This window comes from Rhinopithecus bieti, unplaced genomic scaffold (genome assembly GCF_001698545.2).
Source record: "Rhinopithecus bieti isolate Rb0 unplaced genomic scaffold, ASM169854v2 scaffold_5273, whole genome shotgun sequence".
NCBI lineage: Eukaryota > Metazoa > Chordata > Mammalia > Primates > Cercopithecidae > Rhinopithecus > Rhinopithecus bieti.
The window spans coordinates 1,418,495-1,445,405 of record NW_016805057.1 but is presented as its reverse complement, the minus strand read 5'-3'; the positions used below and the strand labels follow the sequence as shown (position 1 = coordinate 1,445,405).

The following is a 26,911-nucleotide window of genomic DNA, read 5'->3' as shown; positions in this document are numbered from 1 at the left end:
TTGAAGATTCAACATTTAATTACTTGAAGATACGCAGCAGCACACCAGAAAACTAATCCTGGGATGCAAGAGAAAGCAATCAGAAGAAAACAGTAAAACTCATAGTGGCCTAATAACTATTTACACATACAGGCCAAGATCCTAGAGATTAATCTAAAACTAAAATTGAATCTGATTACATCACAAGAAAAGGCTGAGGTGGGGAAGTGAAACAATGCTACTGACTTAATTGGAAGATGGGTGGAAGATATGGCTACTAATTAACTCTAAACATAAAGAAAAAAAGGTAATCACTAAAGAAATAGCAATAGGTTTAATTACTTCCAAACCACTGGAGGAAACACAAGGAGAAAAAAAATAACAATCAAGCCAATAAGATGATAAAATAAAAACAAGAAAGCATGATATACAGAAAATACAAAATAAGACAGCCAGGAATAGTCCAAATGTTTTAATAATCTCAATTCATATAAATGGATTAAATTTCCCAGAGCTGGTTTGACTAATTAAGGAAAATAGAAGTCAATTATAGATATGAGAAAAAGTAAAGTATTTCAGTTATAAAAGGCACAACTCACCCATAGTCATGTAATGCTTACATTTCAGAAACTGATTAAATGAACAATAAGAATGTAGAAGGCAGAAAGTTTGAACAATTAACAAGCTAAATCCAAAAAAACCTGTACCCAAAACAGGCAAAGCACCCCTCTACCCAAAACTCACAGAATATTTACAAATACTGACCATATAATTCCATACGGTAGAAGCCATACAGGTTATATTGTATCTGCTTAGAAATTTTAAATACACTTTGAATCTGAAATACCCATTAAAAACAAACAATAGTCACCATAGCTAAAGACATAGAGCCAACGGAGTACTCAAAGGAGTATTTTCAGTCCTAAATACATGTATTATCAGGAAACAAGAAAAACGGAAAAGAAAACTGTTTATATAATACACCTTAAGGCAATGTGGGGATCAACAACATCCCTGGAGATATGGTCATCAATGAAAGTAGTCCAGGAGTCCGTGAATTCATTTATTAACCATAAGCCTGTAAAATGTATATGCTAACTAGTAATAAAAGTGCAAACTGTGCTGTATTTTAGAGTATCAACTCAGTTGTAACACTAGTTACTTCATCCTGATGAGATGGCTGGGAATCACATCTTTGAATATATCAAAATTAAACTGAGTTCCTTGAAGCAGACATGGCCTCATTTTGTATACCTTTAATATAGGCACAATAGAGGTACATAGAGTAAGCCCTCAACAGTGTTATATGAATTGAATTAATTAACGTATGAGGCAGATAATTTCCCAAAATATGGGGCTCACTGGAGGAGTAGGGTGAAACAGAATAAACAGATCTGTATGGTGGGTACAAGGCTGGAAAACACTGGCTAAACATGAATCTTCACCCCAGGTCTGTGACATCACTAGGGTCACATGCCAGGTGTTCCAGGATTCTGGAGAGGATTTTACCAACATGGAGGAGCTATCAGATTTCTTACCTTTCTTCCTTGACAGCAAGATTCATGAACTTCAATAATCACAACGTTAGGAAAAATTAATCTTCAACTATAACAGACTAATTTTTAAAAACAAATTTAGTCCCTTTTAGCTGTATGTCAAAAGGGCAGACCAATAGCTACAGCTAGTACAATGACTAGAGCACAAGCTCAAATTCCCTGGTATTATAGGAGACAAAAAGATCTCAGTAGTTTTCATTTACTTTACAATTTTTAAAAAGCTTCAATTAAGTACTCCAGTTGTATCTAAACATAAACAGAGGCCCCATCTGTATTAATATTTTAAACATTCAATATTTGAGCTATGTAAGTCGTGCTAGTAGGTGAATTTAAACATGTCTTAAACAGGGAATTCTGATATTTCGAAACTTTCTGACTGTATTAATTCGATCTGGTTTACTTTTAAAATATTCCCCCTTGCTACAGAACATCTTCCTTTTCTGCATTAAAAACAAAATGGCTGTATTTCTCTGCCCAACTTTGCTTAGCTGAATCAATCCTTTTAAAAGTTTTCTTCTTTACTGCCAAACCTATCTTCAATTCTTAACTGACACATCAGTCATTCTTACATGAGAACAATACATTAAAATAAATACAAAGAAAAAATTCTCCCAGCAAATACTAGATTCAATCCCAACAATATGGACACAGTCTTAAAAATCGGTTAGGTATTTATTTGCATAGAACCAAAGGAAAGACTTAAAATTCCAACATATACCCTATGAGGCTTACAATTTAATTACAAATCCAGTTTTGAGGGAAAAAAGGGTTTTGGTTTTCCTCTACTAACGAGGATGATACTGTTTCACACGCTTCAGTTATGCATGCTGAAACATCAGACGCCTATACATCTTTACTTTTTGCAGAATTAGTATCCAGTCCAAAAAAGTCTTTTTTGATGATGTACCGAACACACTGCAAAATCACATTTCTTTCATGTCGAATGTCCGGAGCTAGAAGCTAAAAGACAATTTGAAAAAAGATTAGCTGGTAAATAAATTATATCTGGGAAATACAATCTAAAATACTGCATGTACCCTCTCTTCATAAAGACAGAACAATAAGAAATATGTATTATATTTACTATTTTGCTAAAAAACAATGCAAGAACATGTCCTTTTAAGTTACATAAAGACTATCTAGCTTTTTAAACAGTACTAATGCTTATATTTGGAGTCCTCTCTAAGAGTATCTAGCATAGGACATGAAAGTATTTAATAGTCTGCAATTCTCTCTTTTTTTTTTTGAGACAGAATTCCACTCTTGTCACCCAGGCTGGAGTGCAATGGTGTGATCTCGGCTCACCGCAACCTCTGCCTCCCGGGTTCAAGCAATTCTCCTGCCTCAGCCTCCCAAGTAGCTGGGATTACAGGCATGTGCCACCACATCTGGCTAAAAAGTCTGCAATTCTTTAATCTAAAATGTCAAAAGAGGATTGCCGAAACTCAAATTCATAAGCAGTCTAGAAACTGGTAAGTACATCTATTTACATGTAACAATGAAAATAGCAGCAAAAAATTCCAACATGCCTTGACTTTTATGATTCTCCCTTTTTGTGCTTACTGTATTTAAAAAAAGCTAAAAATCCCTGGTATTTAGAATAAGCACATAATCAAGGAATCATATGTAATTTGCCAAAAGGATTTTATTTTCTGATGTTATTGATAGAGTTCAGAGAACATCATACAAGAAACTTTCAGTGGAAGTTTACTTAATTTACCAATTAATACAGGAACTTTTTTTTTTTTTTTTTTTTTTAGAGCGGAGTCTCCCTCTGCTACCCAGGCTAGAGTGCAGTGGCCGGATCCCAGCTCACTGCAAGCTCCCGCGCCTCCTGGGTTCCTGCCCATTCTCCTGCCCTCAGCCTCCGAGTAGCTGGCGGGACTCCACAGGCACGCCGCCACCCGACGCCAGCTAGATTTTTGTATTTTTCAGCCAGCGAGAACGGGGTTTCACGCGTGTTCGGCCAGGGTGGTCTCCCCGATCTCGCTGACCCTCCGGTGATAATCGCGCCCCGCCGCGCCTCCCAAAAGTGGCTGGATTACAGGCCTGAGCCAGCCACGCCACGGCACCACGCCCGGCCTATAAGGTAACTTTTTAAATGTAATTTACTATCTATACAAAATGGAGCGTGTATTTCAGATCCATTTTAATAGGAAGCAACTGTGTTTACACGTAGCACCTCAAGAGTGTAGCCACTGAACACTTTAGCTACAAAATAAGTACTTATCTTGTAAGTCAAAACCAAAGAGACTTTTCACAGAATGTCAACTAAAAAATGTGGAATACTTCTATTGCTTAGACATGAAAATCTTTGATCTTTGAACAGCCTCATGTCCACTACTGAGAACTCAAAGATGCATTGTTTCCTCTTGATAATTTGAAGAAAGCTGTTAGATTTTTGAGCACATAATGCTGAGAGTAAAGCCAAGAATGCACGGAATAAACACAAATAAATAAAGGTGTACAAAGAAAAAAAATTAGCATGGTAGTGCATGCCCATAGTGGCAGCTACTTGGGACGCTGGGGCAGTAGGATCACTTGAGCCCAGGAATTCGAGGTGGCAGTGAGCTATGATCACGCCGCTGAACTCCAGCTTGGGTGACGAAGCAAGACCCCAACTCTTAAAAACAAAAAAAACGGTTAGGGAGGGAAGGAAGACAATCCCAGAAGACAACAAGTGAGAACTGTCAGAAAACCCCAGGCCTTTCCTTTTTGTTACTTTTGGTTCTCCATAGACATTTGTATTAAAAATCTTTTTTTCCCTTCAGGTTGCCATTGTACTTTTAGCTGTGCTTTCACTGGAAACTTTTTTTTGTTGTTGTTGAGACGGAGTCTTGCTCTGTTGCCCAGGCTGGGGTGTGGTGGCCAGATCTCAGCTCACTGCAAGCTCCACCTCCCGGGTTTACGCCATTCTCCTGCCTCAGCCTCCCGAGTAGCTGGGACTACGGGTGCCCGCCACCTCGCCCGGCTAGTTTTTTTGTATTTTTTAGTAGAGACGGGGTTTCACCGTGTTAGCCAGGATGATCTCGATCTCCTGACCTCGTGATCCGCCCGTCTCGGCCTCCCAAAGTGCTGGGATTACAGGCTTGAGCCACTACGCCCAGCCTTGCTGGAAACTTAAAAGAAAGTCAATAAACTTCAATAGATACTTCCTTACCAACTAGTGAAACCTAAATTCTTTTATTTTAAGTGGTTGTAAAAATTACATTATTCCACATTCACTGAACACACCAGCTATATGCCAAATGTAGTTGCAGAATTAAGATACAAAGTCTCCAAGGACAATGTGTCTCTGGTAACCTTAAAACACACACACACACACACACACACACACACACACACACACACACACACATCCCAGTGGCTCTATCTTTATGACATGAGAACACAAAGATTAGAACCAAAAGAAAAATAATTTACCATTTCCAAGAGATATGGATGGTGTGTTCTTGGTTCGAATAATGTTTGATAGTTGTGATAATCTTTTTTCCTCTTAGGGTTTGTCTTTTTAAAACTTTTCTTTCGGTTCTCACTCTTGGCTTCTGAAAAATTTCTAACAGTTGCTTTAACATCTTGACTTGGACTCTTAGGAGCACTGCTATCAAGAACCTGGTTTTCTGCCAGAACATCTGCTTCAGTCTTGATGGGAGTTTCTAAGTGTGATGAAAACAAACACAAAATAAGCAAAACAAAACAGGTAGACCTTTCAAAAGCAACCAAAAAATCCAAAATAATCCTCCTAGCCATAATAGTGTCCACTTAATAACTTAAAACTATGAAAGATTTTACAAGGCATTTAAAATGTATTCTAGTATTTTCAAATTGGAAGCTAAACTACCAAAAATTGAGGAGACTACCATGAAGAGCTACAGAAAGTGATTTCTATGAAGGAAATAATGCCAGATGGAAACTTGGATCTATACAAAGGAATGATAAGTGCTGGAAACAGTAAATATGTGAATAAATATAAGACTTTTTTTTCCTCATTGGAAAATTTTAAAACTAAAGCAAAATATTAAGTGTATGTGGAATTTATAACATCTATAGAAATAAAATCTAAGACAATAGTAAAAAGGAAGGGAGAAGGAATATTTAAGTAGTATACTGCTGTAAAATTCTTAAATTACATGTGAAGTAGATAATACCATCTGAAAGTACACTACGAAAAGTTAAGCTGCACACTATAAACTGCAGACCAACTCCTAAAAAGTAAAACAAAGAAGTTAAAAGGATGAAAGACGATAGCAAGCATATACCAATCCCATGAAAGCTGGAAAGGCTGTATTAATGTCAGACAAAAAAGACTTCAGAATAGTGAACATCACCAGGGATAAAGAGGAACAGTTCATAATGCTAAAGGGGTCAATTCATCAATAAGACAAAACAATAACACCTAAAAACAGATTTTCAATATACGTGCAGCAAAAACTGATGGAACTGAGAAAAGAAATAGACAAACCCATTATTATGATTGAATACTTGAACACTCCAATCTCAGTAATTAAAGAAAAATTGGACAAAAAATTCGTATGGATACAGAATACCACAAAGAATTAACTCAAATTGACAAAGAACACCCGACCTAATACATTTTCTTGTCAAGCTCATATGAACATGCACCTTGTGTTGGGCCATAAAATAAGTATCAGTAAATTGAAGAAATTGAAAGGATAGAGGTATGTTCTCTGACCGTTAACAGAATTAAACTAAAATCATTAACAGAAAACTAGCTAGAAAAACAAAACAAAACAAATATTTAGAAACTAAACAACACACTTCTAAATAAACCATGAGTTAAAGAACAAATTGTAAGAGAGATTAGGAAGTATTTTGAAATAAATAAAAATGAAAACATAATGTATCATATTTGTGGACTACAGCTAAAGCATTCCATGGAATTACATTTATGACTTTCAATGCTTAAATTAGAAATGAGAAAAGTCTAAAATCAATGATCTAAGCTTCTATTATAGTGTGGTAGGGTCTGAGGAAAGAGGAAATACTAAAAGTGAAAAACACTGGATTAGAGTGAAAATCAATGACAACAGAGAAAAACCAGCAAAGTCAGAAGTTGGTTCCTTGAAAAGATTAATAAAATTAATAAATGCACCAAGATTTTTTGAGAAAAAAATCAATTAACAACTTGAGAAATAAAAGACGAGGACATCATCATAGATCCTACAGATATTACAGGAAATATTATGAACTATATACCAATAAATTAACAACTTAAGTGAAGTAAATTCTTTTGAAAAACACAAATTACCAAAACCCACTCAAGAAGAAATAGGAAAATATGAATAGTTCTGTACCTATTAAGGAAATTTAATTCATAATTTAAAACCTTCCCAAAACAAAATGGCTTCACTACTGAATTCTACAAACAAGAAACAAAAGAAAACTGGTAGAAATCCTAAAAAAAAAAAAAAAAAAACCTTACAAAGGAGAAGGAAATAGATCCCTACTCATACCAAATCTATTATAATAAAAGAAAACCAAAGACCAATATCCCTCATGAACATGTATGCAAAACTCCTTAATAAAATATTAGCAAATCAAATCCATCAATGTATTAAAAGGGTAATAGATCATGACCAAGTAGATTTTATCCTGGGAATACAGGCTGGTTTGACATTTGAAAATCAATGGACATTTCACCATTATTAACAGAATAAAGGAGAAAACCCATATGAACAGTTGAAAATTCACAAATTTTAAGCTCAGAATCTTCACCTCTCCCCCTTCTCCAATGGTTATACTATTTACTTACTATAAGTGAATGTGATATGAGATAAAGAATTCTATTCTAGAAGTTGGGAGACAAGGTTCAATTGCCTAGACAAGAGTGGCAAAACCCGTAATACTCAAACATTACATACGACTGAATGTAGAAATTACATTTGAAAAGAAGTATAGGGACAAGTGTTAAAAGCAGACTCTGGTGCCAGACTGTTAGGTTCAAGTCCTAGTTCCATCCTTTACTAGCTGCGTGACCTTTGGGCAAGCTACTTATCTCTGCCTAAATCTCTTCATCTATAAAATAGAGATGATAAATAAGAAAAACCAGGACACTATTTTCTATTATTTCCTTCCCCCTCAAGTATCAATCACTCAATTCAGGAACACAAAGTCAAATGAATCAGAGCTTATAACTGCCAATTTTCTGCTAAGAAATGAGGACAGGGACTAACATTTATATTTTTCTCTTTCTTGAGATTTACAGCATTTCCCAGCTGAGTGTCATATATTAATGTAATGTTGACCAATTAAATTTTAAATATAGCCCGTTCAGTTCTATCAAACGCTTAACACACTTTTTGGTTTGTGGCCGTCTGAAACAGTCTTTAGTTTGGAAATCTTCCCATCATAGTCAAATCAGTTTAAGGAAACATAATTCTGGGAAGTTGTAAAACTGTGCTTAAATTCTAATACAGTTAAAAAAATGCTAAAATGCTAACATGCAGAACAGATATTAAACCAACCCATTTGGAAGTATTTCTTATTAAATTTATATCTTAGTGATTCTTACAGTCTTAGATGTATTACTTCTTTCTTTGCTTCAGTCTTACTTGAGGGACCCTTTCCTTGTTTAAATATCTTTCCAGAAAAATGCTATTCATGTTTAAGATTCTAAACACTTTTATGCTAATTCTTAAGTCAAGACAGATCTTAATTATGAAGACACAATTGTTAAACTCTGTTAGGAAGAAACAGATTGTTCCTATACATTTAGAATCCAGGTAAATAAGCAGTCTTCTAGATGCTATTCCACAGTTAAAAGACCACTTTGTTTCCTTGGTTTATTAATTTAAAACTCCCTATGTGTCAATATCCCATCCTAGATCCCAGAATTAATACTGAAAGCTAGAAATTTGCTAGTGACCTGGATGGCTTAATAAAGCTGAATTCCAACTACATAAAATAATTCTTAAGACTTAGGAATGTGAAGCAAGGGTTTTTTCCTTAAAGCAGGACATTTTAACAATTAGTCAAAATAAATTCATACAAAATCATATATATCATTTAACAGATAATATCCTCTGTTATCTATAAATGTCTACGCATTACTGTGCAAGATGACAGTAAATGCCAAAGAGAGAAAGACTATAATGAAAGGAAGGTAAGTTGGTTTCTTTGGACTTTTAAGTCTCCAAACCTATATGTCAGGTCTGCTACATAATAGCTTGCCAAGCTTTTCCATCTTTTATTTTATTTAATTAATTAATTTATTTATTTTGAGATGGAGTTTCACTCTGTTGCCCAGGCTGGAGTGCAGTGGTGTGATCTCGGCTCACTGCAACCTCCGCCTTCTGGGTTCAAGCAATTCTCCTGTCTCAGCCTCCCGAGTAGCTGGAATTACAGGTGCACAACACCATGCCAGGCTAATTTTTGTATTTTTAGTAGAGACGGGGTTTCATCATGTTGACCAGACGGGTCTTGAACCCTAACCTCAGGTGATCCGCCCGCCTCAGTCTCCCAAAGTGCTGGGATTGCAGGCATGAGCCACCGTGCCCAACCAAGCTTATACTTTCTATGCTTAAGGTTCTATAAAATAAAGAGGTGATCTCAAAGATCCCTTCCAGTTTCCTTTCTTTCAATTTAAAATGATGGCAGTCTCAAAATGAAGGTATGAGTATAAAAATACTGTTCCATCTTAAGAAACAGAGAAGCAAGCATTAGTCCAGCCTGTTGTTATGGGATTCTGTAATTCTGGTAATAGTTTTCTTTGTTATCACCTATTATGAATACAACTGATAAGCAGGACATGTAATATTTGTTTAAAGAATAACTCCATCTTCATACTAGTGTATGAGAAACAAGACTACAAAAAAATGCCGTTTTTCTTAAAATTAAAATGAGGCAACCATCTGTTAAGGAATACTCTGATAAAGCCAAAGTAGCTTATATTTCAAAATTCAAGTAGCTATTAAGAAGCTACCATAGTAAGCCATGGCCCACTTAAAAAAGAAAAAACTTCCCATGTTACAGATACATATAAACATCATTTTTCATATTAAAGCCTAATGGCTCCTTATTCAACATCTTCCAAATACATAAACATTGATTATCTCTAGCCTAGTCAACATTAAAAGTGCTGCCATCTCCATCAAACTACATTTCCTTTTTTTTTTTTTTTTTTTTTTTGCCAGAGTCTGTCGCCCAGGCTGGAGTGCAGTGGCAAGATCTCGCCTCACTGCAACCTCTGCCTCCTGGGTTCAAGCAATTCTCCTGCCTCAGCCTCCTGGGTACTGGGACTACAGGCACGCACTGCCATGCCCGGCTAACTTTCGTGTTTTTTGTAGAGAAGGGGTTTCACCATGTTGGCCAGGCTGGTCTCGAACTCCTGACCTCAGACGATCCACCCTCTTTGGCCTCCCAAAGTGCTGGGATTACAGGCGTTGAGCCACCGTACCCCGCCCATCCAATTACATTTGAATCTTCTCTTCATCCTATATAAACACTTACAGACCTGTATTCTTATCCTCAGTACAGCTCTTACTTTGATTACACATCTTGTCCTGAGACATACACATGAATTCTTGCACGGCCAGTAAAGTCTAAATAAAATTACCACATAGAGCCAGGTATCCACAACAGTAGACACAGATTTATTCATTAAACATATGCTGGATTATTGATATAAACCTTGGATTAAAAACTGCTACACTGTATCAGATCAAGAGCCTACTCACAGCTCTTTCAGGTAGCTCTGAAAGAGATGCTGTAGGAAATTACACTGGTTTATCACAATTACATTTCACAATGAAGCCTCACACGTTACCATCTGTAACATCATCTTTAAAGGTAAGACATGTATCCTGAATGTTACTGACTTCTCAGAAAGCCTCTTGAAAAGATTCAATTTCTTCTGACCTTTAAAATGCACAAGCTAATGCAACCACAAGTATAAGGTTGTTGTGTATTCCAAGTGAGATCATTTATGTAAATATGCTCTAGGAAGAACAATGCCCTATATGCATTAAAAAAATTGTATCGCACTCTTTGTCATAAAGGATCTCTCTCCATCTACCAAAGATGCTATAAACACGTTATAATAAGGGTTCTTGAGAGCAAAGAGAAAAAAATGAATTTTCTTTTGCCATTTCTTTTAGAATTTTCTTCAATTCCATTAGTGGATATTTTCTCTTTTCCTTCCAATTCTTTCATTATATTGTATTTTTTGCTTTTTTATTCCCAGAATAGTAACACATTTCTTTATTACTCCAGAGTTCCTTTAACCCAAGTTAACTTTACTTCTGATTCAAATGAAAAAGGAATTTGAAGACCAAATAAAGAATGCACATCCTGGATGTTATTAATGTGCAGCACGCACCAAAGGCAAAAAGCAACAAAACAAAACCCTGTAACAACATACACCATGACTTACCTTCTGGCTCACTCTCTGACCCTGAAAGACTGCCATAGCTACTCATTAGTGAGCATAGGGCTGGTGTCACTTCCTTGGGTATCACAGAACGTTGTGGTTTTTCCTCCTTATCAGATTCTGAAGGGAAAAGAACTCAGATTCAAAACATCTACCACTATAAAAAAGCTGACCATCCCCCACTCCCACATTTGTTAGTGAAAATTAAGTAATTTCTTATCATTTCCTTAATCTTTCCAAAAAACAAATTCTAGAAGGCCAGGAACACTTCCCCCTGGTTTACACATCTTCATGGGCCAAGAAACCATTTGCCCCAGAGGAGACAGTGGGGGAAAAGGAAACTATATAGAGCGCAGTTAGTTACTCAGCATGCTTCACAGGTTACACAATCTGAGCATACTCTAAATTAACTTAATTACATAGTCTTTGCTGTTCATTTACAAGTAGGAGGAAGGCCCAAACTTTATTTAACTTCACTGGATTGGGATCACTGCCTCTGAAAATTAGGTTTAGAAATAAATGAAATATTAACATACCTATGCTTTTAACTGTTTTTAAGACTGTTTTTCGGGATCCAAATAATATTCAAAGCATTTCTATAGGCTTAGTCAAACAGTAATGCTGAAATTAATCCACCCAAAGTTTTTTTAGAGACAGAGTCTTGCTCTGTCACACAGTTTGGAGTGCAGTGGCATAATCTCGGCTCACCACAACCTCTGCCTGCCAGGCCCAAGCAATTATCTTACCTCAGCCTCCTGAGCAGCTGGGATTACAGGTGTGTACCACTATGCCCGGCTAATTTTTTGTATTTTTAGTAGAGATGGGGTTTCACCATGTTGGCCAGGCTGGTCTCAAACTCCTGGCCCCAAGGTGATCCACTTGCCTTGGCCTCCCAAAGTGCTGGGATTACAGGTGTGAGCCACTGTGACCAGCCCACCCAGAGTTTTTATTATTTAAAACTTAAATAAACAAGAACTTAAATAAACAAGGCAACCATGAGAATTTACCAAGCATAATACTAAAGTGCCTGCCAAATGTAAAGTGTTTGATCCAGGCCCAGCAAGCCTAGTTGTAGCCCCAGGACACCACCTATTACATTTCTTTTTGGCAGCTCTAACAATCTATTAACTCTATTCTAGACAACCAATAAAAATAAGGCCTCACTGAAGACAATAAGTAATTTGTCTATTTAATTAACCAACTCAACCCAAAACCAAGATAAAATGTTTCAAGACTAAGCATTTACTGTTCACCAAGCCAGTCTAGGGGAAACCAAAGCATGCCAGTAGGAAATGGGAGTACCTTTCTATGTGAATGTTCAACTGCCACCTTCTGCTGGATGAAGCTAAATCCTCTCTCCTCACTACCCACCATCATACCTATAAAAGTACTCCTTGTCAATTTTAAGCTAAATTACCTTTTCTCCTTGATTAATAAAGGGAAAGGAAAGTGTGTAGTTTATGCGAATTACGAGGAGATTAAGCAGAAATCTACCACAGTGTTAGTATGCAGACTTTCCATTCATTGGTTGAATGATGAAAGACCAAACTGTAGCATTTATTTCCAAGACTCAAAGAGAGGTAACAAAAATTACAGTAATAGTTGAATATTATGTTCTTCAAAAGCATGATCTGACCTAATCCTTATGAGGTATGTGATGAGTGATGAAACAAAAATCCAGAGAATTTGAGTACTTTTCCTTAAGATAACTATAAATCAGTTGGGTCAAATTTAAAGCCTGGCTCTCTGACTCCAAATCCAAATTGTTATCAGTGAGCTAGAATGCTTCCCACAGACATATAAAGTCTTCTTAAAATGAAGCCATCCTATCAAAGTGTTTTTATGGTCCACAATAATGCTAACAATGTCTCCCAGCTATAGCTCCATTTCTTTCTTCCCTTTTATAGTAAAACTCCAAACAGTTATTTGATATGCAATCATACCTTGGAGATATTGTGGATTTGGTTCCAGACCACTGGAATCAAGTGAATATGGCAATAAAGCAAGTCACACACATTTTCCGGTTTCTCAGTGCATATAAAAGTTATGTTTACACTACACTGTAGCACATGAAATGTGCAATAGCATTATGTCTTAAAAAATAATGTTTGTACCTTAATTTAAAAATATTTCATTGCTAAAAAATGCTAAAACTCATCTGAGACTTCAGGAAGTTGTGATATTTTTGCTGACGGAGGGTCTTGCCTTGATGTTGCTGGCTGCTGACTGATCAGGGTTGTGGTCACTAAAGGCTGGGGTGACTGTGACAGTCTCTCTGCCTTGACTGCTATTCCTTTAGGTATCGGCCCCACATTTCATTCATATGTCTTAATGTCACCGTATCAGAGATGCCTTTACTGATCACTTCAGATAAAAGAGCGTATCTCCTTCTCTGACCACTATTCTCTATTATTTTACTCAGCTTCACTCATCTTTATAATTCTGTCTTTTGTTTGTTTGTTTTTGTCTTTTTCGAGATGGAGTTTCACTCTGCTACCCAGGCTGGAGTGCAGTGCACTCCACCTCCTGAGTTCAAGCGATTCTCCCCTTAGCCACCTGAGTAGCTGGAATTACAGGCACTTGCCGCCACGCCAGGCTAATTTTTGTAGTTTTAGTAGAGACAGAGTTTCACCATGTTGGCCAGGCTGGTCTCGAACTCCTTACCTCAAGTGATCTGCCCCCCTTGGCCTCCCAAAGTGCTGGGATTACAGGCGTGAGCCACTATGCCCAGCTCCCACATTTTCTGTATTACTTTTATAATCAGAAAATAACAGAAAAAAAAAACAAAGGGAAACTGACTCTGGAAAACTGTATTCCTCACAATCCAATTCATGAAGCAGAGGGTAAGGCTTTAATGTCCTTTCCCTCCTCGCTTCTTTTTCAAACTTTGTATTTTGAAACAATTTTGGATTTATACAAATGTTGCAAAGATAGTACAAAGTCTCCATATACCCTTCATGCAGCTTCCCTAATGTTACCATCTTACATAACTAAAGTACCTTATTATAGCTAAGAAGTTAACACTGGTACCACACTAGTATTTAAACTACAGACTGCAATGTAATTTCACCAGCTTTTCCACTAAGGTCCTTTTTCTGATCCAGGATACAATCTGCTATACTACAGTGCATTCGGTTGTCATGACTCCTTAGTCTTTTCTAAATCTGTGACAGTTTCTCAGTCTTTCCTTGTTTTCTATGAACTTGACACTTTGAAGATTATTGTCAGGTATTTTTAGAATGTCCCTCAGTTTGGGTCTGTCTGACATTTTTGAAGATTAGACTGAGACTATGGATTTTGGGGAGGACTACCACAGAGATGTGCCCTTCTCATCACATCCCAGGTCCATGATATCAGTAGGACTTATTACTGGTAATGTTGACTTTGACAGCTTGATGGTCTGCCTGCTTTCTCTACTACAAAGTTACAATTTTTCTCTTTCATTATTATATTTTTTGAAATGAGTTACTAAGTTTAGCTCACACTCCTGGGAAGAAGAATTAAGTTTCAACTCCAGTAAGGAATATCAAAGAATTTTGGACATATGTTAAAACCACAGTAATTAATAATTAATAAATAAATATTTTGGGGGGAGATATTTTGAGGCTATAGCAAATATTGTTTCATTTTAACGTTTCACCACTAATTTTACCATTCATCAGTGGATCTTGCCCAAAACAATTATTGGTGCTCTAATGCTGACTTGCTCTTTCTCTCATTTCTTCTACATTTAATCATTAGAATTCTTTTGTAAGAAAGATCTGTCCCTCCTCCCCCACATTTATTTATTTATTTAGGCACTGATATCAGTATAGACTCATATTTATTCTATTCTGAGGGTTATCATTTATTATTATTTATTTTGTGGCACCAATTGTTCCAACTTTGGCCCTTGAGAACTCTTTCTAGTATCATTCTGATATGCCCACACCTTCACATTTTTTGAGTATTTTCTTACTTTCTGGCACTATGAGATGCTCTAGGTTCAGTTTATATTTTCCCTGTCCCAACCCCAGAATCAGCCATTTCTCCAAAAGGCTCTGGTTCCTTTACCTGGAGAATAGCATTTGGAAACCACAATTAGAGACCTAGGTGTACTTTTTCCTAGGTGTGTCAAAGTTCACTATACTTGACTTACCCAAAGGGTAAGTTACAAATTCACAAAATAACTCTTTCCCTATGTTTTCTTCTCCACTCAGTTAAATGTTTAAGGGACAAACCACATGTAATAACACTTCGAAAAATACTGTCCTTTTGGCACTATCAGAACATCTTCTACAGTGACTTTTCATCTTAAAAAAAAAAAAAAAAAAAGTCCCTGGGCTCTACCTAGCAGCTCTAATGCAGGCATTTTTAGCACCTATCTGTAAAGACTATGCTGAAGGCATTGTACTGGCTCACAAAATAACACTCAAGAAACTTCATTTTTAAAATGCTGCTAAAACATCTTTCTGAACTGAAAATACTAGTATCGAGATAGCAGCAATTGATCTGATAAAACCAGACTTCAGCATTTTTATAAAATACGAGCTCAAACAATTTCTCTTACCATTAAAACATTAACGACATTTTCTTAGGGTAAATCTCACCTCTCTCTCTCATATATACACATCATGTTCCCACCATCCCCAAAAAGAATCTAATGCAATCATCTTAAAAATTATCCTTAGACCATGAGTTTCTGGAAGGCAGGGAGACTCCTTTGAAATCCTCGGCATTATAGTGAATTACAGTGCTGGGTAAGCCAAACACAGGACCTTATAAATTCCCACCAAAAGGAAAGTAGCAAAATAACATTGCCCTTTGAATGTCTTGTCCACTCTAAACACCAGCTGTAAAACTTCCTATCTGGCTTCTTTCTGTAACTTATTTCTTTACTTACTTATCTGTACCCGCTGCCCACCAACCCCCATCCCACTATCTCCTATTGCCTTTATGGAGCAAAGCGCAATTATATGCTGTAGCCCAAGATTTGTAATTAAGTATTCTTTAAAAAATGCTTAAAAGTTTAAAATGTTTAATAACAATAATAAAAATGCTTAAATGTTTAAAAGTCACCCTCAAAAATACGGACTTTGCTTTATAGTCTCCAACTCTCAAAGAAGGCAGTTAACAATGGGTATCCATGACACCTGATGTGCTGGGCCAGCTTATTTTCTTATTTTAATGCCTACCTTTAAAACAACCTAGGTTATGTGAGTGTGCAGTTAGACTTATGTCCCAGTGTTCTATGACAACAGCTATATTTTAACAAATGACTAGTAAGTTGGGTTGCCTTTGTCTTGTGGATACTGAGGCACCTCAGTCATAGATGCTCAATGCCACCTTACTGACCCGCTTTCTAGCTCAGACAACTGACTTATTGTTTAAAACTACAGGCCAGGAAAGCCATAAACTTGTTGCATATGTATTTAACCAATGGCAACAAAATGAACTGGATGCTAACTAATGAGACACCAAATCAAACAAAGAAAAAACAATCCTTAAGTTAGGCCAGTCAGCAGAATACACAAGGAAATAAAAAATATGCTAGTAAGGAAATCTAATGACAGACAATAAACCACACTCAAAACTGATAAATTGGGAGACTCCTTTAAATAAAAGGCTTTCCCATCAAAACAATGTCAATTCTCAATTCAAAGTAGCTGCACAATTACTGAGAGTACACATAGCACCAAATACAATAAAGAAAAGGTAAGCCCAGGCAATGATTTTCCAAGCATGATCTGAAATTTTTGAAAATCCTCTAGAACTTGAGTCTTGTTTAAAATGTGAGTGCTGATGTCTGGATTAAGTTCTGAGCCAGAAAAAGGCAAAAAAAAAATGGAAGCAATTGGGAGAACTTTATTATTAAAGTGAGCTTAGTGCTAAAAAGTGTCAACTGCCATATGAGAACAGTGGGTCATGTTATCACAATGCTGGCCGCTGGCCTGCCACTGACAACTTGAATAACCAGCTTTTAAGGTTGGCTGGTTCTGGCCCAAGGTAAGAGAAGCTGCCTCCAAACAAGTAGAAAACATATATTGGAGAGTGGAGAATATTTAGGGCAGCAGTGTCCAATCTTTTGGCTTCCCTGGGCCACACTGGAAGAATTGTCTTGGGCCACACATAAAATACACTAACAGCTGATGAGCTTTAAAAAAACAAAAATCACACAAAAGAATCTCATATTTTAAGGAAGTTTATAAATTTTGTTGGGCTGCATTCAAAGCCATCCTTGGGGCATAAGCCTGTGGGCCATGGTTTGGACAAGCCTGACTTACGACATATGAAAACAGGGGATGGATTATCTGTAGCTATACCTGCAGTAAAAGTTAAAGAACCTATGGCTTAAAACAACGGTCCCCAGCCTTTTTGGCATGAGGGACCAGTTTTGTGGAAGACAATTTTTCCAAGGACAGAAAGTGGGTGGTGGATTGGGGATGGTTTCGGGATGATTCAGCACATTACATCTACTGTGTACTTTATTTCTATTATTATTACATTGTAATATATAATAAAATAATTGTACAATGCACCACAATGTAGAATCAGTGGGAGCCCTGAGCTTGTTTTCCTGCAACTAGACGGTCCCATCTTGGGATGATGGGAGACACTGACAGATAATCAGGCATTAGATTCTCATAAGGAGCACACAACCTAAATCCCTTGTGTGCAGTTCACAACAGGGTTCACGCCCCTATGAGAATCTAATGCTGCCGCTGATCTGACAGGAGGCGGAGCTCACAGGCAGTAAGGCGGGCAATAGGGAATGGGTGTAAATAGAGATGAAGCCATACTTGCTCGCTGCTCCCCACCTCCCCATCCCCACTCCCTGCTGGGGTTCCTAATAGGCCAAGGAACTGTACCCCTGGTCTAAAACAGATTTGGAAAATATCAAAGTCCAGAGGAAATCCCAGGTAAAAGATAAGGTGAATTTAAATGACAGCTTTCCTACAAAATTAAGCTACCATAATTTGATCATTGGCATTGTGATTTCCTTGGTTATAATACAATATTATAAAATTAATAAATTTTAAATATTCAAAATTATAAATTTGTAGCTTATATGGGTAATTTTTATATTCAAGATATATGTTCTCATCTTTGACACTCGAAACAGGCATGTTCCCATCCTTGACCCTCATTATAGGTAAGGGTTTCAACATTTAAACCAAAACAAAATTATTTGAGATCTCTCTCTCTCTCTCTTTTTTTGAGACTGAGTCTTGCTCTGTCGCCTAGGCTGGAGTGCAATGGTGCGATCTCAGCTCACTGCAACCTCCACCTCGTGGGTTCAGGCAATTCTCCTGCCTCAGCCTACCAAGTAGCTGGGATTACAGGCATGCGCCATCACGCCCGGCTAATTTTTGTATTTTTAGTAGAGACGGGGTTTCATCATGTTGGCCAGGCTGGTCTCGAACTCCTGACTTCAGTTGATCCACTTGCCTCAGCTTCCCAAAGTGCTGGGATTACAGGCGTGAGCCACCACGCCCGGCCTGAGATCTCTCTTTCAACTGCTTCTCAGAATCCAACTGAGTTATTTCTACCAATAAGGATGAGAGGATTTACCACTGTTTCTCATGTCTAAGGCATCTATTGAGGACTAAGACAAGCTTAAATAGAAGCAAGATACAATCGTCTCTTAGTTGGTGTTTTACTAGATGAGTACATACTGAAATACTTTTTTTTTTAAAAAAGGGAAAACAGTATTAACCATCTACCAAAGCTAAGTTAACAAAATGAAGACAACAAAGATTATCCAATATCAGAGTCTTAGTCCTTCAAGTGTTCATTTAGAAAATTGCACAAAGTAAAAGGATTACATAATTTTCAAATTAGTAACTTACTGATTATAATGGTAGTCTTCACATTTGTGTTTTAAGTGTTTTAATGACATAAAAGCTTATATTTGAGTACAGATGGTCTTTTGTCATCAAGGCCACACATTACAAGTCTGAAGAAGCAAGTGATCTCTCTCTAAAATTTTTTGAAAGAAAACAACAACAAAAAATCAGTGCCCAAGAGTAAAATCAGCACTGGCTCAAAATACCATCTGCCTTTTTCTTGCTCTCTCTCACATCTCAACTATCCTAGACTCAAACAATATTTTTTTAAACAAATTCAGACTTCATATTTAGAGGATGTGCAGTGTACTGGTGGAGTGAGACTCATACTTTCAAATTCTCATTCTGTCACTAAAGAGCAGAATGACTCAGGTAAACTATTAGGTTGATGCAAAAGTAACTGCATTTTTTACTATTACTTTCAATGGCATAAACATACTTAGTCTCTATGTTCCTCATTTCTAAAATGGAAACAATAATGGTATATGTGTAAAAGGTTGTCATGAGAAGACTTCATCTATATAAAGCATATAGAACTCAGTAAGTACCTTATTCAATAAGTGTTAGTTGATATTAACTTATCATTCATGTTTTTACTAAATTTTATCTTCTACTTAATCTAATGTTCCCTTATGCAATGATCTTTTTCCATCCTAATTCAGTCAGGGAATTAGTTATCCTTTCTTTTCTTGCCATTCATGAGTTCAAAAACTTGCCATGTGATTATCATAGAAGCCAACATCATCCAAGTTAAACAGGCTACAATCAAATCTACAATGTCAGTAATGTCAGTTCACTCAGTAATAATCTTTGGGTATTCCTTTGCAGTACAAAGCATATGCAATTAGATAAAGCATCACAATGTTACTGGAGGAAAAGGTAGTATAAATATTTACATATACATTTCATTTTTCAGGAAGAGAAATGGAGTCTCAAAGCCTAAATGATATCTGTATGTGATAGCAGCATTTTAATGCTTTTATTTTTCAACTAATAAGCAAGGTAACTTGCCCTATAAGTTTTAAAGGAAATTCAAGAACAAATATATATAAATATAAACTATGCTCTGAAGAACAACAGTACTAAATCAAACATAATGAATTAGTACTTTTTGCCCAGAGATCATGCTCATGCTCAGTAGCATAAAGTATACTGACTTCCATTAGAATTGCTGCTTTATAGGTAAAGGGAAAATCCACATATTTGAGCAAACTTGAATGTACAGCATTAATACATTCAAAACAATCTTAAGAAATTTCTAAGGTTACATCATACTAATGAAAATTATCCAGCAACAACAGTCTTTCTCCTATAGCCTCCCTTCCCCATGTACCCACCCAAGACTCAGAAAAGATGTTCTGAAATGACGTTTTAAACAAGATGCTCCCATTAAAAACAAAACAAAAGCATCATTCTGCATTGTTACACACTTGATATTAAACCTTCCACAAACAAGGCTGTGAATAATCAACTTCAGCATCATTGTCTATACACTTATAAATGTTATTTTCCTGTTTAGCTTACCAGAATCACTGTTTATCAAAACACCAAGAGGATCTGCATTTGCCTCAGGTGGACCTTCTGGCTTCAAATCACACAAGTGACTGCCTGATCCAGTGACTGCTCTCTGTCTAGCATTGTCGTTTTTCCATTTGTGATTCTTGCCAGGACTTCTGATTTTTGCCATTTGTGAATGTCTGGACATCCCCTTCATCTTTCTGGAGTAAGAAAATTGTAATTTTTAACATAAAAGGCACTGACCTTCCAAGAAAATTTTGAAAAAGACTACTAGATACAAAAGAAACTTAGTTGTAAAATTGATCATTTGTAGCCTAGTACATTAAATAGACCAAAATAAAAGAAATTCCAGTGACTTCCAAAGACAGGGAAGCCTATGATAGAACTTTAGAAGGACAGCAACCCACAATATACCACATCTTATTGATTCTATGCTGCAAATTTCTACCCATATTGTTATCCTTCTGAAATTGGGCTGCATAATATCATCATTAAAGGCCAATTTAACTGGCAGCATTCTTTCATTCTTCTATTGTACATGAAAGTGTTTTTTTTTTTTTTTTGAAACAGTCTCGCTCTATCGCCAGGCTGGAGTGCAGTGGCATTATCTCGGCTGACTGCCACCTCCACCTCCCAGGTTCAAGCGATTTTCCTGCCTTAGCTTCCCAAGTAGCTGAGATTACAGGCATGTGCCACCACACCCAGCTAATTTTTGTATTTTTAGTAGAGACAAGGTTTCACCATGTTGGCCAGGATGGTCTCGATCTTCTGACCTCATGATCTGCCCACCTCTGCCTCACAAAGTGCTGGGGTTACAGATGTGAGCCACCGCGCCCAGCTGAAAGTGTTTCTTAGAGTTTATAAAGTATGTTCACTCTTGTCTACTCATTTTATTTTCTTTTGAGACGGAGTCTTGCTCTGTCGCCCAGGCTAGAGTGCAATGGCATGATCCTGGCTCACTGCAACTTCCACCTCCCAGTTTCAAGTGATTCTCCTGCCTCAGCCTCCCAAGTAGCTGGGATTACAGGCACCCACCGTCAGCCTGGCTAATTTTTGTATTTTTGTAGAGACAAGGTTTCACTGTGTTGGCCAGGATGGTCTCGAACTCCTGACCTCAGGTGATCCACCCACCTCGGCCTCCCACAGTGCTGGGATTACAGGCATGAGTACACCAGACTTATCTACTCATTTTTAAGGAGTTAAAGTTTTCTGAAGCATTTACAAATATGCCTTGCTTGATCTTCATGAACCCTCTGAAATAGGTAAGACAGGTACTATTTTCTCTACTTTATAGGCCTATCACAACACATAAGCTATTGCAATTTCACAGCCAGCTCAAATCAAGTGCCCTCGCAACAGCCACAACTACTTTTAGAAAGAAAGCAAGTATTGGCTGGGTGCGGTGGTTCACGCCTGTAATTTCAGCACTTTGGGAGGCCAAGGTGGGCGGATCACTTGAGCTCAGGAGTTCGAAATTACCCTGGGCAACCTTGTCTCTACTAAAATAAAAAATAAGCTGGGTGTGGTAGCAGGCGCCTGCAGTCCCAGCTCCTCAGGAGGCTAAGGCACAAGAATTGCTTAAACTTGGGACCTGGAAGTCACAGTGAGCCGAGATTGTGCCACTGTACTCCAGCCTGAGCAAAGCAAGACTGTCTCCAGAAAAAAAAGAAAAGAAAAAGAAAGCAAGTATTTATGTGAGCATCTTCTAATTTAAACTATGTGTGTGTGTGCAGGGGCGGGAAAGACAGTTAAAAAAGGTTCCTTCAGAGTAGACAGTAACACAAGGCATTCTTTGGTGGAACTGAGTTTTCACAAAGATAGGTTTTTGACAGTTTGTCATTTACTGGGCAAAATTCATTTTTCATTAATAATGGAGGATGCAGTAAACAGATTAATTAGAAATCTGCATCTAAATCTCAATTTTGTCACTTATAGGCTGTGTCTGCTGCACAAATATTTGTATGCCTAAGCCTGTTTATTCCTTTAAACAGAATGGGAATCATAGGGACACAGAATTAAGATAACATACAGTACTTCACAGTTAGAGCAAGATAACACATTAAGCCTAATGGGAGTTTACTATCATAACATTTTTGAAATAATTTGTTAAACCAACATGTTTAATTTATGTATCTGCAAATCTGCAACCCAGAGATTTTTAATCCCTTTAGGGTCATAATAACCCTTGGAGAATCTCATTATAAAAATTAATATATAGGTATAGTTCAAATTTTGCAGAACGCCATGGACCAATCTCCAGTGTCCATCCACAGATGTCAGGCTAAGAACCTAACAGTGTCAGTGCAAAGAAAACAGGTCTAGTTTCTGCCTCTGGCTCACTGGCCCCATAAGGATAATGAAGAGATGCCACTTTCCTTGAGCTCCCATTCACAGATGCCTTCCCTGTATCTTTTCTCTTATAGCATCTGACCACAGCTAGCTTGAATGATCATGAAGGTATTCACTAATAAGTAATGAGTTAAAAAGATCCTTCACTAATGACATCTATAAGACTTAACTGAGAAAGTAGTGTATCTGTTATTTGCACTCTATTTCACCTTTGAGGTAGTAGTTCTGTTATACCACTTGACAATCATTTGAAAGGAAAAGTTTATTTAATCAACCATCTAAAAATAGTTATAAAAGGTATAATGTAAATAAAAATGTAGATGTATATAAAATGGAGAGATTAAGGAATAAAAAAAGATTCCATCCAAAAGAAGGCAAGAAAGGAACAAAGAACAAATTAAAAACCCAACTATATTGGGAATTACATTAAATGTAAATGAACTAAGCGCTAGTTAAAAGGCAAAGATTTTCAGTTTGGATCACTAAGAAGACAAAATTATATAATATATAGGAGATACACTTTAAATATAGAGACACAAAAAGTTTAAAAGGAATAGGTTGTTGAAAACACGATCCTTTCTCCACTGCATTATACTGCCAGATTTATCGTAAGTTAGGTGATTGTTTCTCAGTGGATCTGTTTGTGGGCTCTATTCTGCTCTATTTATCTATTTATCCTTGGACGACACGACACTATCTTCATTACTCTAGCTTTCTTAGTTGCTGTTCTAGATCCTTTGTATTTTCATATGCAATCATGTGCCACATAATGACATTTTGATCAACAACGGACCACATATATGACAGCAGTCCTGTAAGATTATAGCAGAGCTAAATAATTCCCAGTAATGTCATAACATCATAAAGTAAAAAATCACTTTTACAAAACAATTTAGTGTAGCCTACGTGTACAATCTTTGTAATGTCTTAGTGTATAGTAACGTCCTGGGCCTTCACATTCACTCACCACTCACTCACTGACTCACCCACGGCAACTTCCACTCCTGCAAGTTCTATTCATGGTAAGTGTCCCATTCAGGTACATCATTTTTTACCTTTAATGGTGTATTTTTACTGAAACTCTTCTATATTTAGATACACAAATACTTAGCATTGTGTTACAACTGGATACAGTAACACATGGTATGGGGATGTAGCCTAAGAGCAATAGGCTTTACTGCACATCCTAGGTATGTAGTAGGCTGTATTATATAAGTTTGTGTAAGTATACTCTATGATGTTCATAACGACAAAATTGCCTAACCCGTTTCTCAGAATGTATCCCTGTCATTAAGTGACACACTGTAATTTTAAAGCTTATCAATCTCCCCCATCCCTCCTCCACCTAAATAAATAAATAAAATAAAATAAAACTTGCTGGAATTTTGACTATAATCAATTGGATTTGGGGGAGAATTAAGATAATTATATTGTTTTCCAGTCCATGTATATTATATATTGCTCCATTTATGCAGGCCTTGAATTTTTCTGAGCAATGTTTTGTAGTTTTGAGTGTAGAGTCTTGCAAATCTTTTGTTAGGTTTATTCCTAGGCATTTGATACTATTCTAAATGGTATCTTTTAAATTTTCACTTTTTAATTGTTTGTTGCTACTTTATAGAAATAGAGTTGATTTTAAAATATTGATTTTACATGTATTTGGCAACCTTGCTAAATCCATTTATAAAAGTGGTAACACTGGACATCCTTATCTTGCTTCTAATCTCAGGGGAGGTGGGGGAGTGATCACTACTGCACCATTAAGTATGATATGGCTATAGAGTACTGATAGATATCCTTTATTAGATTAAAGAAATTATTTTCTATTACTAGTTTGCTGCTATGTCTTTTTTTATGAACAGGTGGTACATTTTATCAAACTGTTTTCCCTACTCATTAAGTTAATAGCATTTTCCTCCTTCACTGTGTTAGTGTGATAAATAAACATGCTCCTGGAATAAGTGCCATTTAGTCATGATGTTTATCCTTTTTACATACTGCCAGATTTAATTTGCTAACATTTTGTATAGGATTTTTGTCTCTCTGCTCAAGAGTTGTGTTTGTTTCAAAATTTTCACTTTACATATTTTAAAGCTATATTACTAGACACATACAGATTTAGAATTGGTATGTCTTCTTGTTGTTGCACTGACTCTTTTAACATTACAAAATATTCCTATTTATCCCTAATAACACATCTTGCTTTAACATCTATTTGGTCTGATATTAATATTGTTGTACCAGGTTACTTTTGGTTGGGGTCTGCATGGTATAACAATTAGTACTGGATCAACTGTAATTCATATGTGAAAAAATTTTAAAGGTCCTTAACCCCTACACTATGTACAATAATTAATTCTAGACATATACCAGAATGGCAAAGCAATAAATCTTCTAAAAGAAAACATAAAGAAATAGCTTTATGATCTCCAAGTAAGCAAATACTTTTTAAGGCAGAATACACACAGCACTGACCACAAAAATAAAAGATTAATAAATCAGACTTCATGAAAATTGCAACTTTTATTTATAAAAGACACCATTAAGGACTTCTGTTTCTGGCCAAAATAAAGTAACAGGGACTGAATTTACGCTCCTACCTGAAATAACCAAAAAATTAGCCAAAATGAAGAAACAACGGTCTCTATGACATAGGACATCAAGCAATAAGAGCAGTGATCCCTGAAAGATGGAAAATAAATGAATAGTGAACCCCGCAACTGCCCTTGCTTACAGCCTTGAGAGTTTCCAGACTGCAGAGAAGAGGAATCCAGATGGGACCTGGTAGAATCCCTGAGTTGAGGAACTGGAGTTGAGACACCAGAGAGAGCAAGACATCTAGAGCTTGCAGGATGTACCTGAGAGGAAAAAACTACAGAGAGAGAGAACTCTAGAGATTTGCAGAGGATTTACCCTGGACTATTTAGCAGAAGACTGATCGGCATGTATTTGTCAGGAAACTACCCAAAGTTAGGGGAAAAAACCATCCAAAAGGATCAGAGTTATCAGCACCTTATCTTCACTCGGAGTCATAACTAGGTCCTGTTTATACCTCATATTTCATAGGGCATGGGGTAAGATACCCAGTAAGATCTTACATCAGTAGTGAGTAGTTAGGTTCAGACTAAACACTGCTCTGGTTTCGTCTACCAAATCTTAAAAGCAAGACCCAGAAGGATCAAACTGTTTCTAAGTAACTCAGTTGTGTTCCCAGAAAAAAGTTCAAGAACATTTATAGAAACACAAAAATATACAGCACCTAATGTGGTTTGGTTGTGTTCCCACCCAAATCTCATCTTGAATTTAACTCCCACAGTCCCACATGTCATGGGAGGAACCCAGTGGGAGGTGATTGAAATATGGAGGTGGGTCTTTCCTGTGCTGTTCTTGTGATAGTGAGTGAATGAGTCTCATGAGGTCTGATGGTTTTAAAAAGGGGAGTTTCCCTGCACAAGCTCTCCTCTCTCTGCCTGCTGCCATTCCCAGAAAATGTGACTTGCCCCTCCTTGACTTCCTCCACAATTGTGAGGCTTCCCCAGCCACGTGGAACTGTAAGTCCAGTTAAACCTCTTTCTTCTGTAAATTGCCCAGTCTTGGGTATTCTTTATCAGCAGGGTGAAAATGGACGAATACAGCACCCAATAATGTAAAATTTCCAGTGTCAAGTATCCAATAAAAAATTACCAGGCATGGAGCCAGGAGCAGTGGCTCACACCTGTAATCCCAGCACTTTGGGTGGCAAAGGTGGGCAGATCACGAGGTCAAGAGATTGAGACCATCCTGGCCAACATGGTGAAACCCTGTCTCCACTAAAATTACAAAAATTAGCTGGGCGTGGTGGCGCATGCCTATAGTCCCAGCTACTCGGGAGGCTGAGGCAGGAGAATGGCTTGAACCCAGGAGTCAGAGGTTGCAGTGAGCCAAGATCACGCCACTGCACTCCAGCCTAGGGACAGAGCGAGACTCCATCTCAAAAAAAGAAAAAAAAATTACCACGCATGCAACAAAGCAGGAAAATATAACACAAAATAAAGAGAAATATCAATTAAAAGGTGATCCAGAACCAACACAAATATTAAAATTAGCAGGGAGAGATTAAAAGTTACTATAACTGTATTCTTTATGTTTAAAAAGTTCTTTATGTTTAAAAAGTTAAGTAGATCTTACATCAGTAGTGAGATCTTACATCAGTAGTGAGTAGTAAGATCTTACATCAAGCAATAAGAGCAGTGATCCCTGAAAGATGGAAAATAAATGAATAGTGAACCCCGCAACTGCCCTTGCTTACAGCCTTG

General features: G+C 37.0%; 1 protein-coding gene across 1 annotated transcript in view; it reads right to left on the bottom strand.

Annotated features, from left to right (window-relative positions):
* Positions 1–436: 436 nt before the first annotated feature.
* NUFIP1 (nuclear FMR1 interacting protein 1) overlaps positions 437–26,911 on the bottom strand; it is a 54,213-nt gene continuing 27,738 nt past the window's right edge. Inside the window, 4 exon segments of the mRNA XM_017870985.1 lie at positions 437–2,495; positions 4,959–5,191; positions 10,927–11,043; positions 20,274–20,467. Of these exon segments, the coding sequence (XP_017726474.1) occupies positions 2,379–2,495; positions 4,959–5,191; positions 10,927–11,043; positions 20,274–20,467 (661 nt within the window). The 3' untranslated portion in view covers positions 437–2,378.